At 43.4% G+C, this 23,589-nt stretch overlaps 1 protein-coding gene across 4 annotated transcripts; it reads left to right on the forward strand.

Annotated features, from left to right (window-relative positions):
• The first annotated feature begins 1,189 nt into the window (after positions 1-1,189).
• Positions 1,190-23,211, forward strand: LOC115172497 (exocyst complex component 3-like protein 4). Of its 4 annotated transcripts, none has more exons than XR_003871442.1 (16): positions 1,193-1,350; positions 10,967-11,307; positions 11,788-11,916; positions 12,403-12,624; positions 14,030-14,158; positions 15,925-16,155; positions 16,418-17,045; positions 17,167-17,284; positions 17,444-17,572; positions 17,717-17,817; positions 18,038-18,136; positions 19,486-19,609; positions 19,898-20,020; positions 21,403-21,555; positions 21,834-21,948; positions 22,835-22,955. XR_003871442.1 is itself a non-coding variant. In XM_029729987.1 (16 exons), the coding sequence occupies exons 2-16, from the start codon at positions 10,983-10,985 to the stop codon at positions 23,055-23,057; spliced, it is 2,769 nt and encodes a 922-aa protein (XP_029585847.1). In that variant the 5' UTR covers positions 1,193-1,350; positions 10,967-10,982; the 3' UTR covers positions 23,058-23,211. The 4 variants fall into 4 exon arrangements, 3 of the variants coding, with proteins under 3 accessions (XP_029585848.1, XP_029585847.1, XP_029585846.1); XM_029729987.1 differs by having other exon boundaries at positions 11,788-11,832; positions 21,830-21,948; positions 22,835-23,211; XM_029729986.1 differs by having other exon boundaries at positions 1,194-1,350; positions 21,830-21,948; positions 22,835-23,211.
• The last annotated feature ends 378 nt before the right edge of the window (positions 23,212-23,589 follow it).

Genomic DNA, 23,589 nt, shown 5'->3' on the forward strand with positions numbered 1-23,589 from the left:
AAATGCATATGATGCAGCTTTCAAGTTGAAGGCGATTGATCTGGCTGTTGGAAAAGGAAATAGAGCTGCTGCACGGGAGCTTGGTCTTAATGAGTCGATGATAAGACGTTGGAAACAGCAGCGTGAGGAATTGACTGCAAAAAGACAACTAAAGCTTACTGCAAATGTTTTATTTTTTGTTACAAGCCGTGTTTTGTTAAAGCCTATTTATTTTTGTTACAAGCCGTGTTTCGTTAAAGCCTGTGTAAAGTTAATTTGTTTCAATGTACCGGTAGGCACCTGCGGCTTATAGACATGTGAGGCTTATTTATGTTCAAAATATTAGTAAAAAATTATATTCAGGTGCGCTTAATAGTCCGGAAATTACGGTACTTATCCATATGGGAGAGTGACTAATATATATACCATATGATAACATATGATATGAAACTGTTGATATGGAGACTGTTGTCTTCCAAACCATAGAATAGGTTATACACCACCCTAAGAGAAAATACTAAGGCTACACGCTGAGAAAAATAGGTGCTATCTAGAACCTTTAAGGGTTTTTCAGCTGTCCCCATAGGAGAACCCTTTTTTGTTCTAGGTAGAACTATTTTGGGTTCCATGTAGAACGCTTTCCACAGAGGCTTCTACATGAAACCAAAAAGGGTTGTACCTGGAACAATTAAGGGTTCTACCTGGAACCAGCAAGGGTTATCCTATGGGGACAGACAAACAACCCTTTTTTTAACATTTTTTTATGTGTGTGTTTGTCTTCATGCATTTTGTAATTTTGTGTATTGTATATTGTAAGTGCTTGATGTATTTATGCAGGGCTCATCTGTAAAAGAGACCATAGTCTCAGTATGACTTCCCTGTCAGAATAAGTTAGCAGGTGCAATCAGGTGCAGTAAATGCCAAACAAGCACACAATAACCAACAATTCAAAGATAATCCAAAAGTTGTTTTCTGAGCAGTTGTTTGCTATTTACAGATAGACCTGTAGCGTATCTAGTCTACTGTAGAACTCCACTTTGGGATATCTCAAAACTATGCCTGTATGAAAGTGCAGTCTGGTTTAAAAGCCTCGTCGTTCTATATCATGTGTAATTGTTTGCCACGGACTTAGGCCTAGCTACAACAAATATTAATGGTAATGTAATGATTAACTTTCTAACAATATTTGATCTTTGCTTCTGTAATGCGCAGGTTGTCTCGAGCCCACATTTTTGCTGTGATATTGTTGGTTACACAAGACTAGAATAGCTACCTGTCACTACTGGTGAGGTGAACATGAAAGTGAAAGCAGTGAAATCCCCAGATTGGTAGGCCTAGTCACCGCTCCAGACTGTAAAAGGTGTTGCTCAGGTGAGTCAGGCTATATTCTTTTGCTTATGAGAAAAATGTGTCTGTAATGCTTTCCCCTATAGAAAATAAGAGCAGGGGATACTGCTGAGGCAGATTGTTTTTACAGACTAGGTTTCATGCAAATTGGGGCATTTGTCATACATTTTCCTTCTTTAGCCTCTGCATGCTAAGTTTTGCCTCGAAAATGGTGATGAATGTACTATAACGCTATACAGAGACATACTTCAATAGATACCAAACGGCTCTTTCCATTTTTACAGGCAAGTTTTAACATGTCACTGCAGCTATCAACAAATAAGCTGTCTCTCTCATGGAAACTTAAGCGAGGAGGATGTTTATTCATCAACATTGTTGGGGAGTAGTGAACTACTGTACATTTAAACTAGTAATGTAATTACATTTGCAGTAGCTTGGTGTACTAAATTCAAATCTTGGTAGTGTTTTCAGTAGTATCTTGCTTGTGTTTTGTACATTTTTGCCATGTAGTGATACAGCTAACTACTGGAACTACACTACTTTTATTTGCAAAAATAATAATAAAATATAGGTGAAATAGGCAAGAATGTCCTTTCTTTTTCGTCATCAAACCTCACTTGAAACACTTTTGTGTGTGCCTAATTCTCACTTTTGTTTTTAATAGGCTTAATTACACATTCTGTTAACATCTGACTCCAGAGTGAACTGTTTTTTGCAATTCGTAGTCTATGACATTTCATATTTAGATATGGTAATTTTTCACGAAGTAGTTTGGATGTAGTGAACTACTTTTTCTAAGTAACTTAACTTAAGTAAGCTATATTTTTCCTAAGGGTAGCTTTGGACACTCTTACTGACACTCTTACTGACAGTTGTGGCTGTTTCGCGTGATGTATTGTTGTCTCTACATTCTTGCCCTTTGTGCTGTTGTCTGTGCCAAATAATGTTTGTACCATGTTTTGTGCTGCTGCCATGTTGTGCTGCTACCATGTTGTTGTCATGTTGTGTTGCTACCATGCTATGTTTTCATGGCAGATGATTACACTGGCTGCTTTATATAATTAACATTTCATTATTTATTTATTTTTTTCCATATTTTCTCATTGTTTCTGTGATACATTTTTTAAATTAACATTTAAATTAAATTCTTTAAGAGTCTTTCCTGTTTAATGAGTATTTTAGTATTTTGATACTTTGTGCAAGGCAATTGATCAGCATTAAAAACTTGTGGATGGGGCCTCCCGAGTGGCACAGCGGTCTAAGACACTGTATCGCAGTGCAAGCTGCGTTGCTACAGATGCGGGTCCAATACCCGTCTGTGTCGCAGCCGGCCGCGACCGGGAGACCAATGAGGCGTCACACAATTGGCCCAGAGTCGTCTGGTTTAGGGGAGGGTTTGGTTGGCCGGGATGTCCTTGTCCCTTCGCACTATAGCGACTCCTGTGGTGGGCCGGGCGCATGCACGCTGACATGGTCGCCAGGTTTACGGTGTTTCCTTCGACACATTGGTGCGGCTTCTGGGTTAAGCTTGCATTGTGTCAAGAAGCACTGCGGCTTGGCGGGGTTGTGTTTTGGAGGACGCACGGCTCTCGACCTTCGCCTCTCCCGAGGCCGTACGGAAGTTGCAGCGATAGGACAAGACTGTAACTACCAATTGGATATGACAAAAAGTGGTAAAAAAAACTTTTAGATGGGTATAATATGTATGTGTATAATAGTAATATTTAAAATTACTAAATTGGGTAATTTTGTATACATTTATTTAAATTTGCATTGGGCCGCTTCTGGGGGGATTCTGGTAAGATGCCGGAAAAGTCAGCTGAATTCTGGTAGATAGAAATGTCTACCAGAATGTCAATGTACTTGGGCCGATTCGGGGCAGTCATTCATTTAGATTCCGGGCCGATTCAATCAGTTCCGGCCCCCCAGAAGAGGGCTGCTTCTGGGCGAATTCTTCATTGCTAGCTGGGAAGAATTTGTTCTTAACTGACTTTCCTAGTTAAATAAAGGTTAAATAAAATAAGAAAGCTTTAGTGTAGCTTAACTTCTTCCAGTGTGAAGTAATTGGTAGCTTGGTAAACTATATTTTCAGAGTAGCTTCGCCAACACCGCAAATCAATTAGGGGGTACCTTGGTTAAATGACCACACCCGTACCTTAAAAAGTGAACTTCGAAAAGCTGAACATAAATGGAAGGCCTGCAAACTTCAAGTATTCTATGAGATAATAAAGGATCTGATGAGAAACTACAATGTTGCAGTTAAAGATGCAAGAGTGAAAGTTGTTTTCGAGCAATTGGTGGCTTATTTGAGTATGAACAACTTCAGTCAGGTTACGGAAACTTCAGTCAGAATACGGAAACTGCTTTATTGAAAGTCAGTAATGTTAGGTTCTAATTATTAGAGTAAGAACTCGACGGACACAAAGCTTAAACCAAGTTTATTCTTCCCAAAGGATTGAACAGCTGAATCGACAAAAACATGTTTACAATAGTGGTGATATGTACACCACTTTGGGTGGAGTCTCCTCCTTCTCGCTAAACATTGCATTTTTATTGCTAGGCAGGAAACTAAGTGATACGGGTAATAAACTTTTCCTTCTCCCTTAACGTGACCTAACCTGACCTCGACCCCCTTCATCACTAATCCATGACTCTCTCCCCTTATCAATGCCTGCCACATATGATCGTTTTCCCTACACTCAGTACATTCCAAGCTTAATTGCACCTACCATAGATCTAACTCCTACAGATAACCATTCACTTCTGGTGTAGACCTTCTAACCTAAGCACTCAATATTTCAATAGGGTACCTGATAATTAACCCTATCCCAAGTTTAGGAGTTAGAATCCAGAATCCATCAGTAATAACTTTCTGTTGGCTGCCGATGCCGGTGAATGCTCTATCCTAGTTCTTTTGGATCTCAGTGCCGCCTTTGATACTATCGATCATAACAACATTCTTGTCTACCGGCTGGAGAGGTGGGTGGGAATCTACTGTATTGCCCTCGATTGGTTCAGGTCATATTTATGTGAGCATGGGTGGTTCAGTATCGTCCCCAGCAACTATTCACTATGGTGTCCCTCGGGTCAATTCTAGGCCCCATAATGTTTTCCCTGCACATGTGTCCCCTTGGTGACATCATTCGCGATCACAAAATTCAGTTTCACTGCTACGCGGATGACACACAGCTTTATTTACCAATCAGATCCAGTGATCAAGCTAGCATAGCTACCCTTCACAAGTGTCTTGTTGATATCATATGTTGGATGTCTGACAACTTATTCCAGCTAAATGACAAGAAATCAGGTTGTTTTATTTGGCCCTCACCTTGCTAGAACCCAGACTGAGAATAACCTTGGTCCTTTGTCCACCAATGTAAAGCCTACGGCCAGAAACCTTGGTGTCTTCTTTGACCCTAATCTAAATCTCGAGTTGCATGTAAAGAAGATTGTTCAGTCCTGCATTTATCGTCTTAGAAATATAGCCAAAGTCAAGTATTTTATTTCAGTCACTGATCAGGACAAAGTTAATCATGATTTTATTTCCTCACTCCTAGATTACGTTAACTCTTTATATAAATGTATTAGTCAGAAATCACTCCATCTACATATAGTTCAAAATGCTGCAGCTTGGCTTTTAACAGGCACTAGAAAATGTACCATGTCACACCTATTTTAGCTTCTCTACACTGGCTACCAATCACTTTTAGAATCGATTTTTAAATTGTGTTAATCACGTTTAAGGCTCGGTTTAGCCCTATCCTATATCTCAGATATTTTATCTCCTTACGAGTGGGGATGCAGCCTGAGATCCTCTAGCAAAGCACTGTTGACCATTCCAAAGTCGAAAACTGCCATTAGAGCTCCTAGACTTTGGAATGGTCTGTTAGAGGAGATTAGGTTTGCAGATTCAGTGCCCCTTTTTAAATCCCTACTGAAGACAGACTTTTATAAAAGTACATTCTTAGCAGTGACTTGTGAATTGTTTGTCCCTGGCCTAGCGGCATATTACAATATAATACTCCCTACATAGTAATTACAGGTTGTACACAAATTAATGTATCCATATATGATTCTTACGCAATATAGGAACACTACCCTTATTTTGAACTTGAGGTACTTTGCCAGGTTGGGTTTTTTTTTTCACCTTTATTTAACCAGGTAGGCAAGTTGAGAACAAGTTCTCATTTACAATTGCGACCTGGCCAAGATATGGCAAAGCAGGACGACAACATACAACAACACAGAGTTACACATGGAGTAAAACAAATATACAGTCAATAATACAGTAGAAAAATAAGTCTATGTACAATGTGAGCAAATGAGGTGAGATAAGGGAGGTAAAGGCAAAGTAAATACAATATAGCAAGTAAAACACTGGTATGGTAGATTTGTAGTAGAAGAAAGTGCAAAGTAGAAAAAGAGTTAATGGGGTGCAAAGGAGCAAAATAAAACAAATAAATACAGTAGGGGATAGATGGGCTATGTACAGGTGCAGTGATCTGTGAGCTGATCTGACAGCTGGTGCTTAAAGCTAGTGAGGGAGATAAGTGTTTCCAGTTTCAGAGATTTTTGTAGTTCGTTCCAGTCATTGGCAGCAGAGAACTGGAAAGAGAGACGGCCAAAGGAGGAATTGGCTTTGGGGGTGACCAGAGAGATATACCTGCTGGAGCGCGTGCTACAGTTGGGTGCTGCTATGGTGACCAGTGAGCGGAGATAAGGGGGGACTTTACCTAGCAGGGTCTTGTAGATGACCTGGAGCCAGTGGGTTTGGCGATGATTATGAAGCGAAGGCCAGCCAACAAGAGCGTACAGGTCGCAGTGGTGGGTAGTATATGGGGCTTTGGTGACAAAACGGATGGCACTGTGATAGACTGCATCCAGTTTGTTGAGTAGGGTATTGGAGGCTATTTTGTAAATGACATCGCCAAAGTCGAGGATTGGTAGGATGGTCAGTTTTACGAGGGTATGTTTGGCAGCATGAGTGAAGGATGCTTTGTTGCGAAATAGGAAGCTAATTCTTGATTTAACTTTGGATTGGAGATGTTTGATGTGAGTTTGGAAGGAGAGTTTACAGTCTAACCAGACACCTAGGTATTTGTAGTTGTCCACATATTCTAAGTCAGAACCGTCCAGAGTAGTGATGCAGGTGCAGGCAGCGATCGGTTGAAGAGCATGCATTTAGTTTTACTTGTATTTAGGAGCAGTTGAAGGCCACGGAAGGAGAGTTGTATGGCATTGAAGCTCGTCTGGAGGGTTGTTAACACAGTGTCCAAAGAAGGGCCAGAAGTATACAGAATGGTGTCGTCTGCGTAGAGGTGGATCAGAGACTCACCAGCAGCAAGAGCGACATCATTGATGTATACAGAGAAAAGAGTTGGCCCAAGAATTGAACCCTGTGGCACCCCCATAGAGACTGCCAGAGGTCCGGACAACAGGCCCTCCGATTTGACACACTGAACTCTATCAGAGAAGTAGTTGGTGAACCAGGCGATGCAATCATTAGAGAAACCAAGGCTAATGAGTCTGCCGATGAGGATGTGGTGATTGACAGAGTCGAAAGCTTTGGCCAGGTCAATGAAAACGGCAGCACAGTATTGTTTCTTATCGATGGCGGTTACGATATTGTTTAGGACCTTGAGCGTGGCTGAGGTGCACCCATGACCAGCTCTGAAACCAGATTGCATAGCGGAGAAGGTGCGGTGGGATTCGAAATGGTCAGTAATCTGTTTGTTGACTTGGCTTTCGAAGACCTTAGAAAGGCAGGGTAGGATGGATATAGGTCTATAGCAATTTGGGTCAAGAGTGTCCCCTCCTTTGAAGAGGGGGATAACAGCAGCTGCTTTCCAATCTATGGGAATCTCAGACAACACGAAAAAGAGGTTGAACAGGCTAGTAATAGGGGTTGCAATAATTTCGGCAGATAATTTTAGAAAGAAAGGGTCCAGATTGTCTAGCCCGGCTGATTTGTAGGGGTCCAGATTTTGCAGCTCTTTCAGAACATCAGCTGAATGGATTTGGGAGAAGGAGAAATGGGGAAGGCTTGGGCAAGTAGCTGTGAGGGGTGCAGTGCTGTTGACTGCAGTAGGGATAGCCAGGTGGAAAGCATGGCCAGCCGTAGAAAAATGCTTATTGAAATTCTCAATTATAGTGGGTTTATCGGTGGTGACAGAGTTTCCTATCCTCAGTGCAGTGGGCAGTTGGGAGGAGGTGTCCTTATTCTCCATGGACTTTACAATGTCCCAGAACTTTTTTGAATTTGTGTTGCAGGAAGCAAATTTCTGCTTGAAAAAGCTAGCCTTAGCTTATCTAACTGCCTGTGTATAATGGTTTCTAACTTCCCTGAAAAGTTGCATATCACGGGGGCTGTTTGATGCTAATGCAGAACGCCATAGGATGTTTTTGTGTTGGTTAAGGGCAGTCAGGTCTGGGGAGAACCAAGGGCTATATCTGTTCCTGGTTCTAAATTTCTTGAATGGTGCATGCTTATTTAAGATGGTGAGGAAGGCATTTAAAAAAAATAACCAGGCATCCTCTACTGACGGGATGAGGTCAATATCCTTCCAGGATACCAGGGCCAGGTTGATTAGAAAGGCTTGCTCGCTGAAATGTTTCAGGGAGCGTTTGACAGTGATGAGTGGAAGTCGTTTGACTGCGGACCCATTACGGATGCAGGCAATGAGGCAGTGATCGCTGAGATCTTGGTTGAAAACAGCAGAGGTGTATTTAGAGGGCAAATTGGTTAGGATGATATCTATGAGGATGCCAGTGTTTAAGGCTTTGGGGTGGTACCTGGTGGGTTCATTAATAATTTGTGTGAGATTGAGGGCGTCAAGCTTAGATTGTAGGACGGCTGGGGTGTTAAGCATGTCCCAGTTTAGGTCACCTAGTAGCACGAGCTCTGAAGATAGATGGGGGGCAATCAGTTCACATATGGTGTCCAGAGCACAGCTGGGGGCCGAGGGTGGTCTATAGCAGGCGGCAACGGTGAGAGACTTGTTTTTAGAGAGATGGATTTTTAAAAGTAGAAGTTCAAATTGTTTGGGTACAGACCTGGATAGTAGGACAGAACTCTGCAGGCTATCTCTGCAGTAGATTGCAACACCGCCCCCTTTGGCCGTTCTATCTTGTCTGAAAATGTTGTAGTTAGGGATGAAGATTTCAGAGTTTTTGGTGGACTTCCTAAGCCAGGATTCAGACACGGCTAGGACATCCGGGTTGGCAGAGTGTGCTAAAGCAGTGAATAAAACAAATTTAGGGAGGAGGCTTCTAATGTTAACATGCATGAAACCAAGGCTATTACGGTTACAGAAGTCATCAAAAGAGAGCGCCTGGGGAGTAGGAGTGGAGCTAGGCACTGCAGGGCCTGGATTCACCTCTACATCACCAGAGGAGCAGAGAAGTATGAGGATAAGGGTACGGCTAAAAGCTATAAGAATTGGTCGTCTGTGATGTCCGGAATAGAGAGAAAAAGGAGCAGGTTTCTGGGGGCGATAAAATAGCTTCATGGTATAATGTACAGACAAAGGTATGGTAGGATGTGAGTACAGTGGAGGTAAACCTAGGCATTTAGTGATGATGAGAGAGATATTGTCTCTAGAAACATCATTGAAACCAGAAGATGTCATAGCATGTGTGGGTGGAGGAACTGAGAGGCTGGATTAGGTATAATGAGCAGGGCTAGAGGCTCTACAGTGAAATAAGCCAATAAACACTAGCCAGAACAGCAATGGACAAGGCATATTGACATTAAGGAGAGACATGCTTAGCCGAGTGATCAAAGGGTCCTGGGAGAGTTAGATAGCTAGCCGAGCCATAGGTAGCAAGCTGGTAGAAGATGGAGGAGGTCTGTTTTTAGCCACCTCGTGCAATTCTGTCTGTAGATTAGTGGGGTTCCGTGTCGTAGGGGGGACCAGTCCAATTGGCAAAATAGTTAGTTATAGTGGCCCAAGAAAATTGTCCGATAGACCTATTCAGATAGCAGCCGATAAGACAGCAAACGATTAGCGGGCCGCAGATGGGCATTCAGGTTACGTCGCGACGGAGGGGCCAGTTGGATAACTCCCTCGGGCAGGCAACGCCGGTGGTCCAGTCGTGAAGGCCCGATGGGGCTCCGCATTGGCCGTAAAACGGGTCCGGATAGGTGATTGTAGCCCAGGAGAGGCTGATGGAACTCTTCAGCTGGCTAGCTCCGGAATAATTATGTTAACTCCGGGACCAACGTTGCCAATAGTCACTCAGGTAGCAGCTAGCTAGCTGCAAGATCCAGGTGTAAACGTCCAGAGCCTGCGGTAGAAATCCTGGGATATGGAGAGAGAATAGGTCCGGTAAGCTCTGGTCTGAGTCGTGCTGTACAAAAATTGCCGATAGCTTTTCGAGCTAATGGATAGCTGAGGACCGCTAACCGTGGCTAGCTGAACTCCAACGTTAGCCAGGCTAACCTTTGGCTAGCTTCTGTTGTGGTTTTCTGATTTGAGGTAAATAATACTTTTATTTTTTAAATTGGTGAGGTGGGTTGCAGGAGAGTGTTTTGAGGTTGAGTTTTTAGAAAAAAAAATATGTAAAAAGATATGCGAAGAAAATATGTAAATATATATATATATACACGACAAGAGGAAGACAAAGGACGTCTGAACTGCTACGCCATCTTGGGACGATGGGTTGATTACCATGATGGCACATCCTGTCTGTCACGTATACTCCCTCTCCGGCGCTTGTGGTCATCAGGCTGCTCATTATTACGCACACCTGTCACCATCGTTACGCGCATCAGCGCCTCGTCAGACTCACATGGACTCAATCACCTGCCTGATTACCTTCCCTATATACACTACCGTTCAAAAGTTTGGGGTCACTTAGAAATGTTCTTGTTTTTGAAAGAAAAGCAATTTTTTGTCCCTTTAAAATAACATAAAATTGATCAGAAATACAGTGTAGACATTGTTAATGTTGTAAATGACTATTGTAGCTGGAAACGGCTGATGGAAAGAGTGGGAGGCCCCGGTGCACAACTGAGCAAGAGGACAAGTACATTAGAGTGTCTAGTTTGAGAAACAGGCGCCTCACAAGGCCAGCATCCCGGAGTCACCTCTTCACTGTTGACGTTGAGACTGGTGTTTTGCGGATACTATTTAATGAAGCTGCCAGTTGAGGACTTGTGAGGCATCTGTCGTTAGGCTGCTCATTATTACGCAGACCTGTCACCATCATTACGCACATCAGCGCCTCATCAGACTCACCTGGACTCACTCACCTGCCTGATTATCTTCCCTATTCATGTCACTCCCTTTGGTTCTTTCCCAAGGTGTTATTGTTTCTGTTCCTGTGACTCTGTTTGTGTTCCATGTCTGTACGCTGCTCAGGTTTCTTGTTTTGTTCCATGTTCATTTATTTATTAAATTATTATCTCCCTGTACATGCTTCCCGACTCCCAGTGTACACGTTATACTGTCCCTGTCCCTCTTACCTTCAAGAGAAAATAGCATGTTGTCTGTAAACAGAAGTTGTTCCTGCTGACTGCTGAGACAGGCACCAAAAGCTACAGGCACTTTTAACAACACATTCCACAGACACTGCCTTACCTGACACAGATGTATTTTTTAGAGACATTTTTCATCTTTCCCCTACCATTTTATTTTAGTAACCAGGGACATTCGATGGCAAGCGGTGATCAGATGGCAGAGATTGGGGAACCTGGGGACATGGAGGAGGTGAATGAAGCTCAGGGTCTAGAGGACGGATCCTCCCTCATATCCACCATGGAGAGGAACGGGAAGACCCAACCCGACAGCCCGGTGAAGGAGAAGAAACTGGGGATGATGAAGCAATTCAGGGAGAGGATGAAGCAGGTTGGAGAGAGGAGTCCTCTGGCCTCAAACAGCAACGAGTCAAAGGACAGACCCTATTCAGACCAGGGGGGGGACAGTATTGACCCTGAAGTGACATCTCTGACCCATCCGCTGCCGCCCACTCACTCGCCAAGTAAGTTTTACTCGGGTTTGTCCCTCTGTCAAATTAAGTGAGTTATGAAATATCCTCTTTAGTCAAGAAAGGGCTTCCCAAGGTCATAGGAAGAGGAAGTCTCAGGAGACACAGAATGACAGTATAAATTACAGGAAGGACTCTCCTATGCACTGTATTGGGGACTTGTATTTATTTGTTTTCAGCCTGACATAGGCCAGACTGAGCAGGAGGTTTTCCTCATTACTCAAAAATGTACATTCCTATCTTAATCAGAAAACATCTCCCAACCAAGCAGGATATACACTAACATAACTAACCTTTGTACAATAACAAATCTGATAGAAGCTGCTTAACCAGTTGTACACACACACACACACACACACACACACACACACACACACACAAACAGTCAGCACACCCAGTATTACACTGAAAAGGTAGTTACATTTCTACCGGTATTCATTGTCAAAGAGATCAGCAACTCTCTCTCTCGCTCAGGTTTGAGTGCTGGGTCTCCTGTGGCCTCTCCCCTGAAGAGTCCAGGTGAGTTTTTCCAAAGGAAGGAGGGAGAAGAGAGTGCAGAAATTTCACCACCATCCCAGAAAAAACACTCCAGAACACACTCAGGTACACTGCTGTTAACCCAACCAACCAGAACTTGTTCTTGTCAATGGTTGTTTTTAAAGGCTGTTTGCAGTAGGTGTAGATGCTGTTCAAAGACAAACACAAATACATCTCTTTCACTGAGAGAATTCTAGAGAGCTTTGTTGGGATACCCTTCTGTAATACAGGCGTTCCTAAACTTTTACTGCACATGACCCCAAATTGACACTAGAAAATGCAGAGGACCCCATTTGGGAAAATGATATTCCCCTAGTTAACGCTGTGTGTTCATATTTACAACATTTTAGGTCCCGCAGGCTGTTCCAAGACATAATAATGACATGAAAGTGCGTTCCAATAGTGTAAGAGGTCCTTAGTTGACATTAAAAGGTCCTTAGTTGACATTAAAAGGTCGTATATCTATTTGAAGATAAATGTTATTAATTTGTTTGATGAGATTAAGTTTGGGAACCACTGTCGTAATCTGTTTTCTGTATTGGCCATCTATAGACTCATCAACCATTGGGGACTCTCTTCTGAAGAAGGGGGCTTCCATTCGACGGAGTTTGCGATTTGTGAGGAATAAAAAGGACAAGACCCTCAAACAGGAGCCGCTCCAGTCTGTCACTGAGATCACAGTGGAGGAGAAGAGAGAGAGGGAGCGAGAGAAGAAGAAAGAAGAGGTCAATGAGTCATACATACTCCCAGAGATACCCCTCATACCCCCCTCAGGTAAGGCTCTGTCTGTCTGTCTCTCTCTCTTTCAATATCAAAGTCAAAGAGGTCACCCAGCTAGAACATTTGGTTCCTTGGAAGTTGTGGGAATGTATGTTTTTTCAGCTTCCCATTGATTCTTCAAAAAAAGCCAGAAGTTTCCTAACCGGTAAAACTTAACTTTTTTTTTAACGTTCTGAGAACGGTAGTGAAAATTGACTGTTCTTGGAATGTACATTTTTAGGCTGCTGGAAGGTTATTAGAACATTTTACAATGGTTCCCTGAAAGTTTTCCTGGGAGGTTTTTATTAACGTTCCGAGAACATAAATTATAGGTTATTTGAAGGTAATTAAAACGACAATATGTAACTTTTTGGGCGACACAACCAAATTCACATAGAAACGTGAGTTATAGATCTGTCATTCTCATTGAAAGCAAGTCTAAGAAGCGGTAGATCTGTTCTATGTGCACTATTTCTATGCTTCCCTTTCTTAAATTTAGTTTTTGTCTTTTCCTTTTGGTTTTGTACACCAGCTGAAAATTTAAATGCAAGATTTTCTAGGGATTTAGATGGTATAATGATTCTCTACACTATACTTGCTTGTTTTGTCACATTAACTGAAAGTAGGCAAACTATTATAATTTTACCAGGAAATGGCAGTGAAATCTGCATAGTGCACCCTTTAAATGTTGTTCTGAGAACATGTTTCAGTAAGACTGTTAATAGTACTGCTAGCTTAGTTTGGGTTAACTGTTTTGAACTCCAAGCACAGATGGGACACACAGAAATTCATTTGCTTAGGCATTAATCATGCAAAAACATTTCTTATTTATTGTGGCATGGCGTCAGTGAGATTCTAACCTATGATCTTCTGTTTTCTATCCAAGGAATTAGTCCTCTGCGACACCAGGATGGAGATAGTGTGTCATTTTTTTAAACTCATACGAAGCTGTTCATTTTACTCTATTCAAACAGACCCCATTTCAAAGGAAACAAGCACTCATTAAGATCCGGTGTGGCCAATTAGCGGAACACTTAAACACACTTAACAAGATAGAGGATAGAGAGAGTTTTGTTGAAGCTGAGAGTGGAATGTATATGTTTTTAAATAGCATTCTTGGAACGTTACTAATGTTTTCTTGCAGTTTTATGGAAAGTTTTGTTAATGTTCTGAGAACATGATTTTAAATAGAACCATGTAGGAACCTGTAGGAAACGTTATGCTGAAATTCCCACCTAAGAAACATATGGTTCTCAGAACGTTATGTTTTTCCTGGCTATCCTGCACCCTTCCCAGAACATTGTGGGAAGGTTGTATGTAAAGTAACCATAGGACAACCACGCTTTCACCAAGCTCTAAGAAACATGGTTCTCCTGGCATTAGGTGCTAGCTGGGCAGCAACTCTCTCTCTCTCACTCAGGTTTGAGTGCTGGGTCTCCTGTGGGCTCTCCCCTGAAGAGTCCGGTTGGGTTCTTCCAAAGAAAGGAGGGAGGAGAGATTGCAGAAGATTCACCACCATCCCAGAAAAAACACTCCAGAACACACTCAGGTACACTGCTGTTAACCCAACCAACCAGAACTTGTTTTTGTCAATGGATGTTTTAAGAGGCTGTTTGCAGTAGGCATAAATACTGTTCAAAGATGAGCACAAATACATACACTGCTCAAAAAAATAAAGGGAACACTAAAATAACACATCCTAGATCTGAATGAATGAAATAATCTTATTAAATACTTTTTTCTTTACATAGTTGAATGTGCTGACAACAAAATCACACAAAAATAATCAATGTAAATCCAATTTATCAACCCATGGAGGTCTGGATTTGGAGTCACACTCAAAATTAAAGTGGAAAACCACACTACAGGCTGATCCAACTTTGATGTAATGTCCTTAAAACAAGTCAAAATGAGGCTCAGTAGTGTGTGTGTGGCCTCCACGTGCCTGTATGACCTCCCTACAACGCCTGGGCATGCTCCTGATGAGGTGGCGGAAGGTCTCCTGAGGGATCTCCTCCCAGACCTGGACTAAAGCATCCGCCAACTCCTGGACAGTCTGTGGTGCAACGTGGCGTTGGTGGATGGAGCGAGACATGATGTCCCAGATGTGCTCAATTGGATTCAGGTCTGGGGAACGGGCAGGCCAGTCCATAGCATCAATGCCTTCCTCTTGCAGGAACTGCTGACACACTCCAGCCACATGAGGTCTAGCATTGTCTTGCATTAGGAGGAACCCAGGGCCAACCGCACCAGCATATGGTCTCACAAGGGGTCTGAGGATCTCATCTCGGTACCTAATGGCAGTCAGGCTACCTCTGGCGAGCACATGGAGGGCTGTGCGGCCCCCCAAAGAAATGCCACCCCACCCCACACCATGACTGACCCACCGCCAAACTGGTCATGCTGGAGGATGTTGCAGGCAGCAGAACGTTCTCCACGGCGTCTCCAAACTCTGTCACATGTGCTCAGTGTGAACCTGCTTTCATCTGTGAAGAGCACAGGGCGCCAGTGGCGAATTTGCCAATCTTGGTGTTCTCTGGTAAATGCCAAACGTCCTGCACGGTGTTGGGCTGTAAGCACAACCCCCACCTGTGGACGTCGGGCCCTCATACCACCCTCATGGAGTCTGTTTCTGACCGTTTGAGCAGACACATGCACATTTGTGGCCTGCTGGAGGTCATTTTGCAGGGCTCTGGCAGTGCTTCTCCTGCTCCTCCTTGCACAAAGGCGGAGGTAGCGGTCCTGCTGCTGGGTTGTTGCCCTCCTACGGCCTCCTCCACGTCTCCTGATGTACTGGCCTGTCTCCTGGTAGCGCCTCCATGCTCTGGACACTACGCTGACAGACACAGCAAACCTTCTTGCCACAGCTCGCATTGATGTGCCATACTGGATGAGCTGCACTACCTGAGCCACTTGTGTGGGTTGTAGACTCCGTCTCATTCTACCACTAGAGTGAAAGCACCGCCAGCATTCAAAAGTGACAAAAACATCAGCCAGGAAGCATAGGAACTGAGAAGTGGTCTGTGGTTCCCACCTGTAGAACCACTCCTTTATTGGGGGTGTCTTGCTAATTGCCTATAATTTCCACCTGTTGTCTATTCCATTTGCACAACAGCATGTGAAATGTATTGTCAATCAGTGTTGCTTCCTAAGTGGACAGTTTGATTTCACAGAAGTGTGATTGACTTGGAGTTACATTGTGTTGTTTAAGTGCTCCCTTTATTTTTCACTGACAAGATTCTAGAGAGCTCCGTTGGGATATCCTGAGTCTTTTTAAGGTCTTCATAATCTGATCTCTGTATTGGCCATCTATAGACTCATCAACCATTGGGGACTCTCTTCTGAAGAAGGGGGCTTCCATTCGACGGAGTTTGCGACTTGTGGGGAATAAGAAGGACAAGACCCTCAAACAGGAGCCGCTCCAGTCTGTCACTGAGATCAGAGTGGAGGAGAAACGAGAGCGGGAGGAAAAGCGGGAGAGGGAGGAGAGTGTGGAGATCAAAGAGTCATACATACTCCCAGAGATACCCCTCACACCCCTCTCAGGTGAGGCTCACCGCCCCTCTCTCTCTCTCTCTCGCTCCCCCTCTTTCTCACTCACACTTTCTCTCTCACTTTGATTTGTCTCATCCATCTTTCTTTGTTTTAGCAACAGAGATCACAAGAGATCTTATCTGTGATGTAAATCACTACGCTTGTGTGTGCAGTATGTGTGTATTAGGTAAAACAGCCTGAACATCCACAGACGGATAACAAAGTTGTCTCTATATGCACTAAGGCCTTCACTCTGTCTGCTCTTGCTCTCCAGTGATGCAGATCAACGAGCTGATTAAGACTGAGGTGCTGGAGGAGGCCCACCTGAACCTCCTCTCTCTACGCCAGGAGTTCCAGCGGGAGAGGGAGGAGTGCATGGAGGAGGCCTCCCCCATGGAGCTGGCCAAGAAGGAGAAGGACCTGAGCATCCTTTATAGAGCCATGCAGGAAAAGGTGAAGGAGATAGTGCGCAACTCCAACAGCCTTCCCTCCTGCAACAAGGAGCTCCTGATGCATGTGGCCCGCGTCATCCAGGAGGAGGAGACGAGGGAGGCAGAGCCCGGGGGCGTCGTTGGGCTAGGGGACTGGCGGGGTGCCTGGAGGGAGGCTGTGAGCAAGGGGGTCGAGGCAACGTTGAAGAGAGTTCATCTGGACAGGCCCGAGCAGAATGCCTCCTGGCTGGCTATCCACCTGGGCCTGCTGGGCAAGGCCATCGTAGAAGACTTGGAGAAGGTGAAGGGAGAGCTGCAGGGCTCTTACCCACCCAGCTTCAACGTGTTCAGCACCTACATGAGCTGTTACCATGGTGCTGTCAGCCAGCACCTGAACACGCTTCAGCAGCAGGTGACAGATCTGAAGGACTACTACGCCCTGCTGGACTGGATCATCAATTGCTATGAGAGGTGAGGAAGACTAAAAGTCATTGTCTTGACTAAGAAGTACAGTGCATATAAACAAAATGTTTTCTATGACTCAAAATGGTGAGTATTATTGTATCTGAGAGACACCATCCCTGTTGGACAGTGAGAAGATAATGAGCAGTCCTTCATTGAGACCAGAGATGGAGGCTGAGAAAATAGGCCTCTCACTGGAGGAGGGCTTCCTGGACCAGCTCAAGGGGAAATACTGCATGCGGGCTAAGGTAAGGGATCGAACACTCCTAAGAGACAGATGGAAAGATGTTTAGGAGGAATTCAGATTGAAAGAAGGTACACTAGAAGAGTTTACAAACATTTTTGTTATATTTTGCTCGTCAGTCCTTTAGCCTTTATTATTCTTTTGCTTTCCCTGTCTTTTCCAGGAGGACATGAGAGCTTCGCTGGATAAAATATTAGAGCTTGAAAACGAGGACATTTGGATAAAGAAACAGGCACCAGAGACCGATGATGAACACTTCTTGAACTCTGACATACACATGGATATTTGGACGGTATTGTTTTGTCATGATTTCATATATTGCAATACTGTCATATCTCCATTAGAGGGCAACATTGCCTACTTAGATACATTTTCATTGTAGTGACAGGCTACTATTACTTTGTAAGAGTTGAAACTGATGTTGCTTTCTTTGTAGAAAGTTAAGAGCAATGCTGTTAACTCCAAGAGGATTGACGTGAACCTGGAGATGAGAGTAGTCTGTTCCTGCCTGGAAGAGTTACAGCAGTTTCCCAAACGGTATGCTCTGCAACTGTCCTGTAACAGCATTTCGCTACACTCACAATAACATCTGATAATCATGTGTATGTGACCAATAAAATGTTATTTGATTTGAGTCTGCTTTTTCTATCTCTATCCTAACCATTATTCACTGGAAAAACAAAACCGGGCCTTCTGCTTTGCGTGTTAATAACCCCATGGCTTATATATGTTTTATCTCTCCTTTCTCTCTCCATAGATTTGAGACTAAATTAACGTACTGCTGTAACAGTGTGGAAAACCCTTCACTTTGGGCTGACTATCAGATAACCTACATCAACACCTTTACAGCTCTTAAGTAAGTCTGAATCCTCTTCACTACATCCGGTAAACAACACTCCCCACGAATGCGGAAGACACATTTCAGTTGAATACATTCAGTTGGACAACTGACTAGGTATCCCCCTTTCCCTTTCCTCCCCCCACAATGTAGACTAGAATGTCCTGGACAACAGTTGCTAGGCAGTCAGTTCAGCTTGCCAGACACTTTGGGGTACATTCAGCAAAGGAAGGTGTGAATAAATGAAACATTTGACTGCTGCCTAAAAGATTGACCTAAGAACAGAAGTCTTGGATCAGAAGAACAGTGTCAGTAACAATTAGTTTAATTAATACTATCTCAGTGATTTGATGCACATTTTTTGTTTGCAACCATATTTTAGTGGTATAGTGTCATGCATTTAGGTACAAGTTTAACTTCACTATGTCTGATTTGAAGTTGCCACTTATGCAACAGAAGTGTGATGGAAAACTGGGACGATGAAACAACTATAAGAGAGTATTTATTTAATGTGCATTTTCTGTGGAACCCAAATAAGGTAATTTAGCCTGCCTGCAAGATGCTGTTCAAGATAAACATAAAAAATACACAAGTCATGTTGAATTATGGATAGATATGTACAGTATCTTACAAACCAACTCAAACATACTCAAACACACTACCATGCAGGCACAGTGGCACACTATATCATATTATTGTATAAGTGAAAGTGTATTGAAGAGCAACGCTGTTTCCAGCCAACAGGCATTTCTGGAGTATATCACTGCCAGTCTGAAGAGAGAAACACCACGTGGTTTCAGGGAAACGGAGCTGCGCAAAATAACTGCCTAGGGGTTTAAGCTGTAGAAAGACCTCTCTCCATGCTCAAAGAGCTGGTAATACCACTGAAACAATCCACAGCATGCCTATGTCAGTCAAAAAAGAGGAACATAGTGTTAGAGATGGGCAGAAAAAGTCAGAATTCTCTCCTGCAGATTTAGTTATTCATGTTCAAGGAGACAGGACACTCAGAGGGCCAGATATAACTTTATACTGTTTAGCCGTATTTCCTACTATTACCATAATGTTTGTTTGGATAATCTCATCACGCAGCTCTATCAAGACAACATAGCCCTTCTTCCCCAAATTACCAAATCCATCTGTCACAAATGTTTCCAAACAGAATCCGAAAACCCCAGTTTCACAAGAAACATCACATAGTTACACAAACAAAACATAATTCTGACGACCCTTGTTGAAACCCTCATGCCATTCCCCCTTCACCCCCCCCCCCTTCCCCAACGTAGTGTTCTGATGAATTGAACATAGGTGTGTATGAATGACAACCTGACCTGACCTCTTTCATTTCCCTCTTTCTCTTCCTCCAGGGAGCATATGGAGGGCTACAGGGAGAGCTGCCCAACACAGGTGGACCATCTCAGCAGAGAGGTGGATGGCCTGGTCCATAGACTGGCCCAGGGCCTGGAGGGCCAGTTTAAAAATGATGTCAGGGTAGGTTAGGAAGGGAAGTTTGATTGACCTTATCCTCGTTCTACAAATGCCCTGATAGCCTGAGTTGATCAGAGTGTGTTGAGGTGATTGAGATCTGTCTTTGCTACTTGTCTCGGGTGACCTGGAAGTTACTTAGTTTGGTAGCCTACTGATTTCATCCTTGCACATGTTTTTGTAAAGGCTTTTAAGCTAAGCTCTCAATTGCTCCTGCTGTCAATGTTATGGATGGGTGATCAAACAAAAAAGATTGTGAGGGAATGGGTGGGTTAATATGTGTGTTTCTTCCAGCCCTACCTCAGGAGAATGATGACGAGGAAGTGGCTCTCCACAGATGAGGACTTTCAACAGCTGTATAGCAGGACAGAGAAGCTGACCCATCGCTGTTCACAAATGAGACCTCCAAATGTACAGGTAAGGAATCAGGAAGTGCTGTTCATATTGTTTTAAATTAAGGATATAACACTCAATTAAGAAAATACTCAGAATTGTATTTGGTGATATGGTGCTGCTAGTGATAGACAACATTTAGAGACAGAATACAGACACCGGAGTTTAAACAAAGTTTACATACATTATATAATACAACTAGGTAGAGTGAGCATAGAGCTATAACATAATGAGCAGTTTTTTCAGCTGCCACAAGTAGTACATCCGCTGGTGTTCCTTCTTGGTGACCGTTGTGATGTCCTTCCACTTGAGCTTGTGGGAGTTGATGGTCCCCAGGAATTTGAATGATTCAGCAGTGCTAACAGCTGAGCCATCAATCACAAGGGGGAGAGATGGTGGAGGGAGGTTTCTGAAGTCAACCACCATTTCTCGCGGTTTTGCCTTTGTTGAGTTCCAGGTTATTACGACTGCACCAGGCCACTAGCCAATCGACCTCTCCACAGTACATGGACTCATCGCCATCGGTGATGAGACCGACCATAGTGGTGTTATCTGCAAACTTGAGTTTGACAGATGCGTTGTTGAAGGTGCAGTCATTGCTGTAGAGTGAGAAGAGGTGAGAGCATGCAGCCTTGCAGCGTTCCGGTGTTGAGAGATAAAGAGTTCCAAAAGGTGTTTTCCCAGTTTTTCCTGTTGGGCAGGAATTCAGTGATCCAATGACAGATGGAGCTGGACACATTCAGCTGGGAGAGTTTGTCTTGTAGCAGTTCTGGGATGATGGTATTGAACGCAGAGCTAAAGTTCACAAACAGTATCCTTGCATATGTCTTTGGGTTCTCCAGGTGTTTGAGGATGTAATGTAGGCCCATGTTGACAGCCTCATCCACAGACCAGTTAGCTCTGTAGGCAAACTGCAGTGCGTCAAGGAAAGCTTCATTGATGGTTGTGAGATGGAACAGTACCAGACGCTCAAAGGTTTTCATGATGACCAAGGTGAGTACAGGTCTGTAGTCATTCAGACAGGAACCGTGCATTGCTCTAGTGACTGGTTGAAGATGTCCGTGAAAACGGGAGAGCTGGTCAGCGCAGTGCTTAAGTATGGCTGGAGGGACCGTGTCCGGGCCAGCAGCCTCCCTGCTATTCTCTTTCCTAAAGAGTCTGTTGCTGGAAGGTGACCATGCATAGAATGGAAAATGGATTAAAGTAGCTTCTTGAGTTGATGTGGAAATGGGGGTGAACTGCCAGGAAAAGCAGTAAAAGGGAGAGGAGGATGGATGTCACTTAGTTGATTAGGATGATGTCAGTCATGTGAAAGAGAGAATGTAAACCGTGAAAACAGCAGACTTTCATTTCTCTTTTTAATTATTTTCTCTTGCCCCACTCTTCCCTGTGTTCCTCTGCATCAGACCTTTTTGAGCCGCTTGCACTACTACGTGGTGAAAGAGTATGTCTCCCAGCTGATGAAAAACAACTACTCCTGTAAGAACAGGAAGCATGACAAAGCCGCCACCAAGATGAGGGCGCAGTGGGATAAACTCAAGGATCTGTTTGTGGAAATGGTAGCTAACACTTCTTAACCGTGAACCACAATCTGACCGTTCTAAGATTGTTTTATCAATTTACATCCACACACATTCCACTTTTCATGTTCATTCAACATTGTTTAAAATGTAGAATACTACAGTACATTGATTTGTTTCATCGTTATGGCTTTGTGTTTTGAGGAATGTTACTTTGTATATTCAGAAAGGGCCCTCGGTGCTGTCATAAACAAATTACTTGTTATAACCATTCAAGACTACAAGACACACACATATTTTCCTCTTCTATAAGACAGCCCATGACTGGCTCCACCCAGTAGGAGACCACCTGAGTAACATCATTGGGGAAACAAACAAGAGGGACATAAAGAACCACCTGAAACTTTTCGTTGCTGACTACCCAGACATCAGGTAATACCATGCATCTTCCTGTGGTCACATCTTGTATCTGTTGATTTTGGTAATCAACAGAGTATACCGGTGTAATATGCACAGTATAAATTACAATGACAAAAAAACAAGTTAAAAAAACATCATATGAATTCTACTCTGACTCTGTTATGGCCCTGTTGCTGTGAAGAGAGAAGAACAGCAGTGGAAGACAAAGTAGGTCAGTGGTTAGCAGTGTTCATCAGACAGGGGAAGCATGCTGACAGTAGCAGATTGCGAGGGAGCAGAAAGCAATTGTTGATTCCTGAGAGAAGTAAATGCAGGATGTACATAGGAGGGGCCAGACCCACCTGAGCCTGGTGAGAGATACTTACCCTCAGGTTACACAGACCCACAAAGATTTTGAAAACAAATCACATTTTTAACAACTTCCATATCCATTGGGTGAAATACCAGTGTGCCATCACAGCAGCAAGATTTGTGACAAGTTGCCACAAGAAAAGGGCAACCAGTGAAGAACAAGCACCATTGTAAATGCAACCCATATTTATGTTTATTTTCCCTTTTGTAACACTGTCCATAATATGACATTTGAAATGTCTTTATTGCTTCGAAACATTTGTGAGTGTAATGTTTACTGTTTATTTCATTTTTGTTTATTATCTATTTCACTTACTTTGGCAATGTTTCCCATGTGAAAAAAGCCCATTGAATTGACTACAAAGCAGGGCTGACAGTGGGGGGTGTTCCCCCGATGAGGCATGAACACTTGTATGTTGTGCTGTACTTTCCCAGAACATTGTCCTGGTCTGGGTCTTTGTGAATCTCTCTGTGACATGTGATTTGTTGATTGAACTTTAGTAAACTACAAATCAAGATTCACTTAATTTTTGGTCTCTGTCTGCAGTAAGAAGCACCTGTCGGCTGTGCTGTACTTCAGGGGCTTGATGCGAGGCAGGGAGAGACAGGTGATCCTGCAGCGTCTCACTGAGCTGAAGAGGGAACTGGGAACCGCAGGGAACATTGGAGATAATAGAAGAGCCCTCTTTAGTGACATGCAGGTCACCGTCACCAATACAGACTGTCTGGCTGACATGCCGTTCTTCTGCCTCCTCCTCCCAGACAGCTAATAAACAGACCTAGATGCAGGAGCCCACCACAGAGATGGTAACCTAACCAAACTGTCTGAGAAAAATAACATACTGTATCACAAGTAGGATCACCTCGCACAAATGAAACTTAAAATAATGATTAATGTAATCAAAGGGATGCTTTAAGACACCACATTTGTTTCCTATCATCTATTGTTACTACAGCCCACTGTTGTGGGGGTGCAGCAAAGCACCCCCACAACATGATGCTGCCACCCCCGTGCTTCACGGTTGGGATGGTGTTCTTCGGCTTGCAAGCATCCCCCTTTTTCCTCCAAACATAACGATGGTCATTATGGCCAAACAGTTATATTTTTGTTTCATCAGACCAGAGGACATTGCTCCAAAAAACAAGGTCTTTGTCCCCATGTGAAGTAGCAAACTGTAGTCTGGCTTTTTTATGGCGGTTTTGGAGCAGTGGCTTCTACCTTGCTGAGCGGCCTTTCAGGTTATGTTGATATAAGACTAGTTTTACTGTGGATATAGATACTTTTGTACCCGTTTCCTCCAG

This window comes from Salmo trutta, chromosome 33 (assembly GCF_901001165.1).
Source record: "Salmo trutta chromosome 33, fSalTru1.1, whole genome shotgun sequence".
In the NCBI taxonomy this organism is placed as follows: Eukaryota; Metazoa; Chordata; class Actinopteri; order Salmoniformes; family Salmonidae; genus Salmo; species Salmo trutta.